The 12,257-nt window shown below is 42.6% G+C and overlaps 1 protein-coding gene across 3 annotated transcripts; it reads right to left on the bottom strand.

Moving 5' to 3' along the window:
* Positions 1–1,783: 1,783 nt before the first annotated feature.
* rab35b (RAB35, member RAS oncogene family b) lies at positions 1,784–11,876 on the bottom strand. Of its 3 annotated transcripts, none has more exons than XM_067602126.1 (6): positions 11,550–11,873; positions 9,202–9,252; positions 8,974–9,097; positions 4,622–4,746; positions 4,370–4,494; positions 1,784–2,409 (listed from the first exon to the last, which is right to left on the bottom strand). In XM_067602126.1, the coding sequence occupies exons 1-6, from the start codon at positions 11,599–11,601 to the stop codon at positions 2,281–2,283; spliced, it is 606 nt and encodes a 201-aa protein (XP_067458227.1). In that variant the 5' UTR covers positions 11,602–11,873; the 3' UTR covers positions 1,784–2,280. The 3 variants fall into 3 exon arrangements, with proteins under 3 accessions (XP_067458227.1, XP_067458247.1, XP_067458236.1); XM_067602135.1 differs by lacking the exon at positions 1,784–2,409 and adding an exon at positions 3,704–3,727 and having other exon boundaries at positions 11,550–11,875; XM_067602146.1 differs by lacking the exon at positions 4,370–4,494 and having other exon boundaries at positions 11,550–11,876.
* Positions 11,877–12,257: the final 381 nt, after the last annotated feature.

Genomic DNA, 12,257 nt, shown 5'->3' with positions numbered 1-12,257 from the left:
AATAGAAAGACAGGTTCAAAATGAAGTTAAGCCTCAAATCACTGACAAATGAGATCAGTCATTATGTGTCAAATATTTATTCCTTTAAAACGTTTATTACTGATTAAATTCATGTAGGGAAAAATGAATAGTACATCTCTTTTTCTCCAGTGTACAGCAAACCACAGCTGACGAGTGTGTTTCAACCATAGCACACAGGGGGCATGTTCAACACATGCACAGTTTGGTGTGCTAATTATGTGTGTATGTTCTATATTGAATATAAACACACAAATATATTTATATATACATACACATAATGAATAAAAATCATAAAGTGAGATTTGATGCCATTTCTCGGCCCTGGAGGTCAAAAACACTGGGACCTCTCAGTGCTTATTGGGATCCCAAACCGGCTGCCAGAGTGAGTCCAGAGGATGAAAACTCAATGTTTTCAACAGAAGCGTAGCCGATTCCTACAGCTCTCTCCGTTTACAACTCTCCCAAATCAGAACAAAGAAGAAAAAAAAAAAAAGTCAGTAATAGGTCATGTATGATGCTTCAGCCTCTGTGCCAAACCCTGGGAGCCAGTGCTGCAGTTCATCCCTGTTTGCTCTTACAGTAACAGCCTCACTGTCTGCCGCACTCTCATCATCGATGCATAAACACTGTCCAGTAACACTTCTGTCGAAAAGGTAGCAGGGATGGTGACACGGAAAAGCAAAGAAACACATGACATCAGACCTTAACAACAGTTAACAGTTAGAGACTCTGCAAGCTAAGGAAATACAGTAAATCCTTGACAGTCTGGATGCATGTAACCTTTTACCTTCAAACAAACTTTGCGTGCTCAGATGAAACATGGGCAATAACAGTCTGCTATGGATCACCGTGGCGACTGAGAGAAGCCAGTTTCCAAAGCAAGAGCCTCCTCGTGCTGATGGTTAGGTTCGGAGGTGAACTCGCCCCCCTTGAGAGAGCAAATGCAGGAGGTGAGTCTGTCACTGTGAGAGGTGCTGATGTGTGAGTGCTCGGAGGAGAGAGGGCCAGTGGCTGCAGGGATACAGAGGGAGAGGGAGGGCTTCCTAAGGACTCAACAGAGTCCATTCAGACCCTGATCATCCTGCCTCTTGGCCAACCAGAAGCCACTATGGCAACAGTCCAATAACAGGCGCCACTGAGCTCCTAATTTTTTTTAATCTATATTATTGGCAGTATCATCATTTTAAAAAAAAAAGATGGAGGAAAAGGTTTAAAAGGAAACTCTGAAAGCATAGTAAGACTGCAGTGAACGGTGCTATCAGAGCTGGACGTCCCAGAGCTCCAGGAGTGGTTCAACTGCTCTGCTGCATTAAAAAAAAAAAAAAAAAAAAAAGACAAAAAAGAAAAAAAAACAAAAACATAAAATCAATCAGGTCGTTGGCTCAGCACTACTGGAGGTTAGAGGAGAGAGGGCGGGTAGCTTGGCAAAATATAGACAAGGAAAAACAAAACATGAGAAGTCACCAGTTCTGTCCATCGGATTAGTTGCTAAAGGTCGTCTACCAATCATCATCAACATCATCATCATCATCATCATCATCATCATCATCATCAGTTTGATTTGTTTTCCCCCCATCGAGTCAAATAAAACAAAATCTAGCAGTTCATGATCTCTTGGTGTGAGTCGTGGTAACGCAGGTGTCTGAAATGTTGAAACTGTAGCGAGGCGGTGAGACCTTCGCTCTTACTCAGACGCCCGCTCCAATAACCACCTCCCTAAACAACCAAACAACCCCCCCCCCCCCCCCCCCCCCAACCCACCCTCCCCAAAAGAAAAGAAAAACTAGAAAGAAAACAAATAGATCCAAAAAAAGTGAGCCCTCCTTCTCCTCAGGCACAGAGTCTGACTTGACTCTGAATGTCCTGTGTGCAGTGGAATGAGAAGGAGAGATGAGATACTGATGAAGAATATGGGGATTATGTGGACAGAAATCTGAGCATTATGGCGGTCAGTTGTCAGCTTGCAGATCCTTAAAGAAAGGAGGACCTCAGGTCAATAGTGCCCATCTGCTGAGTTCCAAATAAAACTTGATCTGACGTCTAATAAAATCTGTACATATTCTTTTTAAAGTCTTCATGATTAATTTGTCCAAAGGGGACAATTCTTTCCATTTATTTATTTATTTATTTTTTTAATCTTTCACTGTATATTTATTAAATCTTTATCTGCTCTTTAATTTAGATGTTCTGAGTCCCATCGTGTGTGTATGTGTGTGAAGAGAAGACGCTGCCGGCCTTGTGAGGATGGCTTTGAGTTTGCTAGCAGCACTTTTTCTTTCGTTTACTGTTCCGGGTGAGTTTGACCACGTCGTTCTGTTGCTGCTGCTGCTGCTTGGCTAGCACCTCCTTCTTGGCTCTTAGCACTAGCTCTGTGATGCAGTTGAACATCTGCAGGAGAAGCACAAACCAGCGATGTGCGGTGAGTACCGCATGTCAGAGCACCCACATCAAACACTGCAGTTTATGAAAAGTGTGCACATCATTTTCTTATAACAGGAGGAAGATGCTGCTTCAACGCTGCAATGCCTTCCTGACTGTAGCTGAAATCTGTTCAATATTTTAGATTTTTCCAATCTGTACTCAAACAAACCCCCCCCAAAAAATAGTCAACATCCTGGTGTTACATACCATCAAAAAATGGTTCACCCAATAGAGCTGTGAAGTGGGAGGAGCTATTTCAGGCGCCCCTGGTTCAGGAAGTAAAAATCCCATTCAGTTTTCCCATAAACTACGTTAAGTTACTCACAGTTTGAGCACTTCTTCTACGGCTTGGATCAACATGAAACTCTTGGTTAAATCATTAGTACAAAAAATGAACAACTGTGTCGGAAAATATCTGGTTAAAAAGTTGAAGGTACAAGACTGAGTACATAAAGAATTTCGAGTAGAGGTCCTCCCAAGGTGCATTTCAGCAAGAAACTGAGCCAATCACTGAGCTTAAAATTCAGTCAAGTGCGCCACAAATGGCTGTTGGAAATTAAAAATTATGATGTTGAGAAAACTGATTTTACAAACTAGAGTGAATATGTTCGGTTTTAATTTCTGGATCACTTTTGTATGAATTCAGTAACTACTTTACAACTTCAGCAACGAAGCATTTTGAATTCAATACGCTCTGATTAACTCCAATGGCTTTCTCTCTATAGCGATGGAGGTCAAGGCTCATGGGTATTGCAGGATTCTTAGCTGCCAAAATCACAGACAAAACATGACTTTTCAGAAACGAAGTTGAAATAATTGAAACTAGAGGTCATTATATAAACCTATAAGATCGTTACATTATCCAGGAGAGTCCTGAGTTTCTATGTTCAGTAACATTGAGGAGATCGTTTAGAAATATTTGAATTGGGAACACAGAATGTGGAAAAACACTTCAGAAACCAGCCGCCCCCCCTAAGCTCTGTCCCCCTTGGTTACCGTTACAACACATATAGTTTATAATGATGACACTGGCAGATTCACCACCTGAATTCTTAATTTTTTGAAACAATGGGTCCTTCATTTATCAGCTGTAGCTAAGTAGCTGAGTAAGCTAATGTTGTTGTGAGGATGCTGTCTCCAGCTGACCTTTTAATGTTTCCAACTAACTCATTTAAAAACAAGAACTCTGTAAAAGGGTCTTAAATGGTATTGATGTACATAATATCAAGCATACACACTGAGGCAAAGTGTTCCAGGCAAGCAGTCAGAATCCTCACTAGTTGATCTATGTAGAGACAGAAATAAAGAAACAGGAGTGTTTTGTACCCCAGTGTAGGAAAAATGTAACATTTAGCTGAACAAGAGAAAAAAGGCTTTTAAGATGACTAAGAGGACTAACTAATGTATTTAGCGAATGTAACGCTATTTTGGAGTTTGGCAGGCAGGAGCTGCTGGAGAGTGAAGTTCCTCAAAAACAATAGAGCAGGACAGAGCCACTGATACTACTTACACTCTGATATAGTAGCATCAGGACTGGCTTCCACACAGTGGATGTGCTAGTTGTGAACACGGCTTTTTTGTACATAACCTGTAAATGTAGTATCACAAAAATGTAGCTAGCTAATGAGATGTTCCTTGGCCTTGGAAATAACATTGAGTTAGGTTTTGATAAAGGCCATAAAAAGCGACACCACCCTCCAAAACTCTTGGCATGTGAAGAAACCCAAAGCTTGACAGGCCTGCTGTGCCTAGTTACAGTTGCTAAGCTATGATTGGACAATTGCAGTTCAGGACAGGAGTTATGCAAACGGTCAATTCAAGCCTTCAATTGAGCTCCACTGCATACCAGACATGTTCCAGAAACTACTCAGACAAACACGTTAGTCAAAACAGTCTGAAGCTGAAGACGACAGAAAGAACGATTTACCTCTTCAACATTGATGTTCTCTTTTGCGCTTGTCTCAAACAGGTTGATGCCCATTTGCTCAGCAAACTTCTGCGCGTCAGTCGTCTCAACCACCTTGGAGTTGGGGTCGTCGTTCTTGTTTCCCACTGAAAATAGAAAATACGAGGAAATCTGTTAGTAAATGCCACGGTGAAGCAGCAGGACTTCTGTGAGTTGAGTCTAAACAAAGCAAATGGATTATTTTCTGGACACCAAAAAAGGAAACACACTCACCTAATATTCGGCACACATCATCACAATTCTGGTTGATTTCATGTAGCCATCGTTTGACGTTGACGAAGGATTCGGCACTCGTGACGTCATATACCACTATGACCCCGTGCGTTCCCCTGTAGTATCTGCACATACAGAGAGACACAGTCAGTCTGTGACATCAGGTAACTTATGCTAGTGTCCAGCAGGGGGACACTAATCTCAAACTGGAGGAGACCCAACTTGATCATCTCTAAATTGTAAAAAAAATATTTAAAAAATTAACAATGACTCCTCAAAAGTAACCCTGAATATTGAGCCCTCTACCAAGCAATTAACTGTCTAGACTGACTCAATGAACTTTATCTACTCAGTTTAAAAAGGGACACTCCACCAATTTCACACGTGAGGATCAGTTTACTCGTCATGGTAACAAATACTCAGCCTGTAAAAACAGTCTTCTGTGGTGCTGAAGGAGCTCTCTAAAGAATTCTCTGAGAATTTTATTTTATTTTTCAAAATCTGTCTCTTACAAGTCCCCCAACTTTATGGAAGTGAAATGCTACAATTGATAAAATATCCCTTTAAATCTTTTCTACAATAATGCAACACTGCAGTGTATCAGGACCAAGTGTGTGACTGCTTGAGGAAAACCCACAGAAGTGCGAGGAACAGCATCTGTCCAACACAGACAAGTCAAGCGGAGTCTGACAGCAGGACAGTTGAACTGAGAGTAAACCTGCTGCTGAAGCTTCAAACAGTGGCCAGGCCCCAGAGTCGCTGCACTGTGCCAAACAAACACAAAGAACCTTTTGTCAGGCTTACTATGTGTGTGTGCGTGTGTGCGTTTCTGCCTGGCGTGACAGCGGGGGGATACAGTGTTGTCTGAGCATGTCCCTGATGTCCAGCAGCACTGGGCCGCCCAACAGCAGGGGTGGATGGCTCTGTGTGTGTGTCTGCTCAGTGAACAAGAATAGAGAATCTTAAACCATAGTTTCTGTAGTAAAACATTGAACAAACAGGGTAATAAAGAGTTAATAAACTGCACCTCTTACTTAAGAATCATTGATCAAGGGGCGTCCTGGTGGGCTTCAGGTTTAAGACGCTGACCGTGTAATCACAATGCCCCTGGTTCCACTGTCCATCACCTTCTCCCCTCATCTTCTGTCTGTCTCTACTTTCTACTCTCCAATAAATCATCACTAATCATTCTAAAAAAATTTCACTCCTTCCACACTTTGGGGCTCTCTCATTAATAATTATTTTCACATTCTTGGGGAAAAAATAAAGCCATCATTATGTGTTCTTTTATATATAACCCCAAAACAGTTTGTGTAAACTTGGAAAAGACACAGTATCAGGATGGGACAGCATTTCAAAACTAATTTTTGCTAATGAAACAAACATGAGAATAAAAACCTTAGAATACAAGCATGAACTCACTAGAAGGGGAAGTAACTATGGGTCTTTGGAGGTGTTGACTTGTGCCTGGGGCTGATAGCAGCTGTGGGTCGGCCACAGGCACGCAGCCACAGGGTCGGACATATGGCCACTGCACCGGGCCAGTCTGACCAAGCGGGTCTCTGCCCGTGATCCATCTGCACAGTGAAATTCATTTAGGCCCTAATGAGGCACCACGCCACTCTACTTCAGCCAAGCAAACAATAAGCCTAGATAGGCCTCGGTCATAGGACAGCCTTACTCCTCAGGAGCTGAAGCGTCAGCACTGAAGAGGATTTCAAGCTTTCTGGATGAATTTACTGTTCTGGACGTCCTCACTGCAGTGATGCTAGCACATAATAACAACTGTCAAACATGCCCTCCTCACTGTGCTCTGGAAAGAACTCACTATGGCGGGATAGTGACAGCTAAAAGCATGTGAAGAGCTGCCTCCGTCTGCTCCAGTCAAAGTCATAAAGAAGTGAATAGGTAAGATGACTGCATTCTGAGCTTGAGGTCACATCAATGTTGTTTTTATCAGTGCTGCTCACTTACAGCGAGAGCAGCCACACATCTATGCCCAGGTCTTATTACACCCTTGATGCCGATTTTGTACTCTAATACCAAGTGTGTTCAGGTAAATTGCACTGTAATTGAAATGACAAGTCCATATTCCAGCTGGGCACTTTACTAAGGAAAGAGAAATCATTGGTTTGACAGCTGGAACGAGTGCAAGACAGAGGACACAACAAATGTGTAATTGCTTGTCTGACATAGCGATGCTCAGGTTAAGAGGACAGCAGACAGCAACTGCAGCAATCCTACTGCAGTTTAATCAGTAGGGTGTAGTTCATAGAAAAGCTGCTATAATCAATATTTCAATTTTAACAAAGGATCAAAAAAACTTTGTATATACAGTATATGAAAGGAGTCACTCATAAACACACAAAGAATCATCACTCAACTCAGCAGTTCCCCTCAAATCTACGGGGCTGTAGATTGTGTTTCAGTTTGCTCTCAGTGTTAATTTTAAACGCAGTCAGCGAAAAAAGCTCTAAAAACCCTCTGAACACTACCAACCCAGCACCAAACAGACAGACAGACAAAGTTAGTCACTAGCTGGTGAACATAGTGGAGCATTTAGCAGCTGAAGAGCCAGATATTTCCTCCGGAGAACCAGAGCTAAACAGAGGACTCACATTCATCAGGTGGACAGAGACACGACTCTTAATGAATGCTAATGTTGCTCGATCTGTGCTTCAGATGAGTATTTGCTAAAATGTTTGAACTTAAAAAAGGTGGTATACGGTGCTTGTTCCAGCTGCCACCATGTTGTCAAAAAAGAAATGTTAATGCAGACTTTAAAATCTAGATATAAAGGCCTAAATGTCAAAAAACAAACAAAACATATGGTTTCACATACCTAGTGGTAACTAGCCACACAGATGGTTTTGATTTTGAGTTATATGTCACTAAGATAGATTTATAATGGAGCTTAATGTAATTTTGTTTGTGGTATTCTCAGCATTGAACAATGATGTGAAAAAGGACAAGTAGCAGTGTTGCAATAATCCACAGAACTCACTGTAAAAAGTTTTAACTGGAACTACTTTCTACCAAAGAAATAGTCCCTTTGTAACCTGTTTATACATAGTAACAGGGACACTGTTTATGCTATTATAATTATCATAGTAGTAGTAGGGTCATGCCAAAACGATAGAAAGACATCCATAAAACAATAATAAAACATTTGTAATATTTTAAGTCTGCATTCATTTAGCATTAACTGCCTTTTCTTGTCCACAGATCTAAATACAGTCACCTGCAGGCTGACTCCCGCTCCCTCCTCCAACCACCCATGAAAACCTTACATGAATGTGACGTAATCCAGTTTTGTTCATTAGCATTGTGCTGTGAGTCACGGGGGTCATGGCAAATGATGCAGCATGTTTTGAAAGCCTGCCTGACAGAGAAAGTGTTTCCATTCAAGTGCAGTGGGCGCCTTGATTTGTGTTGTGACTCAGCTGAGGTGCGGAGAAGCAGCTGGCCAAACTGAACAGATAGAAATCATTCGGCGTGTCGGACACATGTTTAGCATCTGTGTTTTTGTCCTTTTTTTTTTTGTGCGTGGGAACCCCTACTCTTGTGTTGCAACATAAAAACAATAACAATGTGGTTGATTAAGTCTGAATGCCGGTGTGAGAAAAGTTTGAGTCTTGTGCTTTAAGGATAAAGCTGATGTTACTTTATCTTTTTATCATCATCATCATCATCAATTCACCTGCACAGACCAAAAACCAATAATTAATTTATCCTATAAACCAGTAACATTTGTGTATTCTGATGTATCTTATGCCATAAACTCCACTGTCATCCAAAAACTATTGAGAACAGAATCCACTGCAATGGCATCGCTCCTTTATATGCTTTTAATAGTTTTTGGGCAGCAATGTGAGTTTTATGTCACAAACACAGAGGGAACATCAGGCTGCGGCTACTCAGGTGACTTGTTGATAGTAAAAAGATAAAAAATAAGGCCAGAGTATCCTCTTTAAAAAAACTTTGGAAGCTCTGCTGTACATTAGTGTGAACCTAGAGGCACCCGGATGAGACACCAGACAGCAGTGTGACTGACACACAGTACAAGAAAAAAAAGAGGGTTAAGACGCCCAACCCTTGTCGTCATGTAGCACTACAGTATGAGACCAGGAGCCTCCCTCTCACATCTGTAATTAGGATCTGTGGGGAATTCCACCCAGTTTCATAGAGCAGCACGTACTTATACTGGTTTTCTACAAACTGCTTCCTCATATAATACCTAATCTAAGGACCACAAAGAGCCTGTCTTGGTTTCAGATTCAATTCTTGAAATGAAAATCAAGAGCTTCACCTGAAAACTCCTGACGACTGTGTCTGCGTTCGGATCTACTTACGTGGAGGTAATGGTGCGGAATCGCTCCTGCCCTGCTGTATCCCAGATCTGTAGCTTCACCTTCTCCCCGTTGATCTCCACCGTCCGGATCTTAAAGTCCACGCCAATCGTGGTGATATAGCTACCTACAAACACGCACACAGCACAAACACATCAGGTTTCATGAGCGAAATCTTAAATGTACAAAGTCCTGAACTGATGCCACAGCGGCCGAGGGAGGAACACGCACCTGAAAATGTGTTGTCTGCAAATCGCAGGAGGAGACTGCTCTTTCCCACTCCTGCAGAGGAAACAAAAGCACAGGATGAGGTTTAGCATTACAACAGGTTTCCAAAATATGAGAACCACACATTCTTTATAATATTTAGTTTCTAGCTTCCAAAACAAATTCTACAGTTGTCTGAGGACAAGCATGTTGAGTTTTTTGGGAGGGTTTATTGCACCACAAAGCGGCATGTTTTCGGTAGGGTTTTGGTTTCACATATTATATCCTAGTTGCCAAACACCATCTGACGGCTGCAAAACAAAAACAAGACGTCAACCTGAACAGCTGCTGTAATCCTTGTGTACCTAAAGATTTACTACAGCAAGCTAAACACACAAAGTTATACCTGTTGCACAGTGTACACGCTGATGGATTTGAGGTGAGCAGGACTGCACCCTACACCTTCATTTTAAATATTCTGATGTTGTTTTAATATACAGAAGCCTAATCAATGCAACAGCAGAACAAACACTTGGAGTTTGGTCAAAACCACAGCAGAAGGAGGTCATGATAGTGAGAGAGGAGAAAGTGAAGGGAGAAGGTGAATGAGATTGAAGAGGAGGGAAGATGAGCGAGATCAGGATTGTGTCTTCAACAGATCAGTTGTCAGGTTACAACTGGAAGGTATGTAGAGAGGGGTGTGGCCCGACCTGCAGCACTGTTACTTAGCCTACCTATTGTGTTATTGTCATCTCATATTTGATCAGTCGCCACATAAAAGTTCTCAGGTTTCTGTCGTCTCCACGCTACAGGGTTTTGTTCAAACAAACAATACCTGAAGCTTCAAAGCAGAGGAGAGAGCATCATCTTTTTGCCAAACCACTATCTCTTTCAGGAACTAACTCACCCAGGGTTCCAGTGACAAAGCCATCCATGCCATTTCTATTTTTAACCACTGCAGCATCTAGCTTAGAAATATGTATAAATAACACCTTGTGATGTTTGATACATCTCATAAAGGCAATCCATATCATGCCTGTTCATGAGTACAATCACGACCTGTGTAAGGCTAGTTCAAAACATAATGAAATACTCAACAGCCAAGAGGCTAAACAAGTTCACGTAAGTGATAAAACAGCCTCAGTCGAGCATGGAGACCCAGTGTGGGTCATGTCTGATTCTCAGCTGCAGATCGGTCTATGTGAAGCTGAAGGGAGGCAGCAGTCGGGAGCATCTTGCCTAAATTAACTCAGTGCAGGACTACAGTCAGTGGTACTGAGGGGACACTGGCATCTGTGTGTAAGTGGCAGTGAAGGGCTTGCTGTGCTGCCTTGCCCTCTACTGTGAGCAGCCAGTTGATGGGGTCGTGCCAGGATCGGGATGGTCAATGAATGCAAAGATCATTGCTCACAAAGAGGTCCTGCAGGATGAGGATGAACTCCTATTGAGGGTGGAGTCGCATTATAAAAGGCCTGTTTTCACTTCAATGGAGAGATACAGGAGGAGCAGTCCTTATCAGTCCTTCACAGATTTACAGTATGCATCTACCTGTGGCTGTGACTTAGCTTTTAACATAACAAAGAAGATAAACAGGAAAAAGTTACCCACAGTGAAAGCAGTCTTTCAACCTCGGCAGCTTGGCCGACACGCATTTCATTGAGTGATACTAGAGTTGATACTGACCACTTAGACAGTCTCACTTCACTATAACTTACTTTGACTGTCTGGATGCAAACCAGAGACTGCAGTGCAGCATTCCTCCACTATCAAGTAGCTATCACTGTCATGTTAGCAAGCTAAAAAACAAAATGCATTTCAATAACTTAGCTCATTTAACACCGCAGCAGACATAACAACATTTCTATAGCTTGTGCAGAAAGTCCTCAACTTCAGACAGCCCCCCAGCTTTTTCTTTCAAGCTAACAGTTAGCCTAACTTCCAGCTAGCTACCATAGCTAGTGAGAGATACAAACAAGAGACCAAATTACAAGACTTTCTGAACCACAGTAAGGTTTTTGGTGTGTGGTGTTTGGTTTAATGTGGAGCTAAAATAAAACATATCTCACGGACAAGACGAGAAGATCTTCGAGAGACAAACCCTGATGATCTGGAGGCGATATCCGGCCTGATCGGCTGACACCCGGCCCGGACACACAACCTCCGCCCTGTCACCGCTACAGGAATATGTCGGATGTGTAAGTTACGTTACACGAATAATTTCTATGCACAAAATAAAAACTAACAACTTGTAAAACGCGTCAGATACGAACATTGTGGCCCTGGAGCTACATTTTTGTTTCTCCGCATGTTAAAAAAAAAAAAAAAACACGTCAAGGCCCACTTCCCGTCGCGCATCCCCGGTGTCGGCTTACCGCTGTCACCGATGATGAGCAGCTTGAAGAGGTAATCGTAGTCCCTGGCCATGCCGGTAGCTGGTGGCTCACCCCCCGCCTTGTGGACGCTTCTTTGCTCGGTTTGCTGTCCGACCCCCCTCGGCCTGTAAAAATCACCAGCCCCCCAGATCCCTCCGGTATGAAAGAAAACGACCACTGCCGATGCTAGACACTGTTAGCCCCCCCGAGCCGGCGGCCTTTTTCTCGGGGTTTCGCGGCGTCAGCAATCCTCTCCCTCCGCTGCAAACAGCCGGAAACTCCGCTTCCTTCTCTGGTGAAGCGGCTGCACCCAACTCTGATCCGGCCTCACTGCGCAAGCTCCTGCTACAGCACAGCGGTCCCATCCCATTGATGAACACTGCACTCATACTTCTAGCAGAAACTCGTAGATCTCCTTGATTCACAACCAGTCCAGTACATGGCAGGATCCTTCACATTTCATTTAAAATGAACTGATCAACACCAATCATACTAAAACCCGCTGATAGCCACCAGCCATATGATATTTCTACCATCCATTTACACTAACCAACCAAATGGTACTTTATAGGATGTGAATAATAACTTTTTCCTCCAGAGATTCAGTTACTTCATTAAATTACCTTGCCAGGAGGGCTAAAATTACTAGCAGCCTCCTGAATACATGTGGTTCATATAATACTCATATTTACTGACAATATCAACATG

This window comes from Thunnus thynnus, chromosome 2 (genome assembly GCF_963924715.1).
Source record: "Thunnus thynnus chromosome 2, fThuThy2.1, whole genome shotgun sequence".
NCBI classification, from domain to species: Eukaryota; Metazoa; Chordata; class Actinopteri; order Scombriformes; family Scombridae; genus Thunnus; species Thunnus thynnus.
This window is presented reverse-complemented; position numbering and strand designations above follow the sequence as displayed.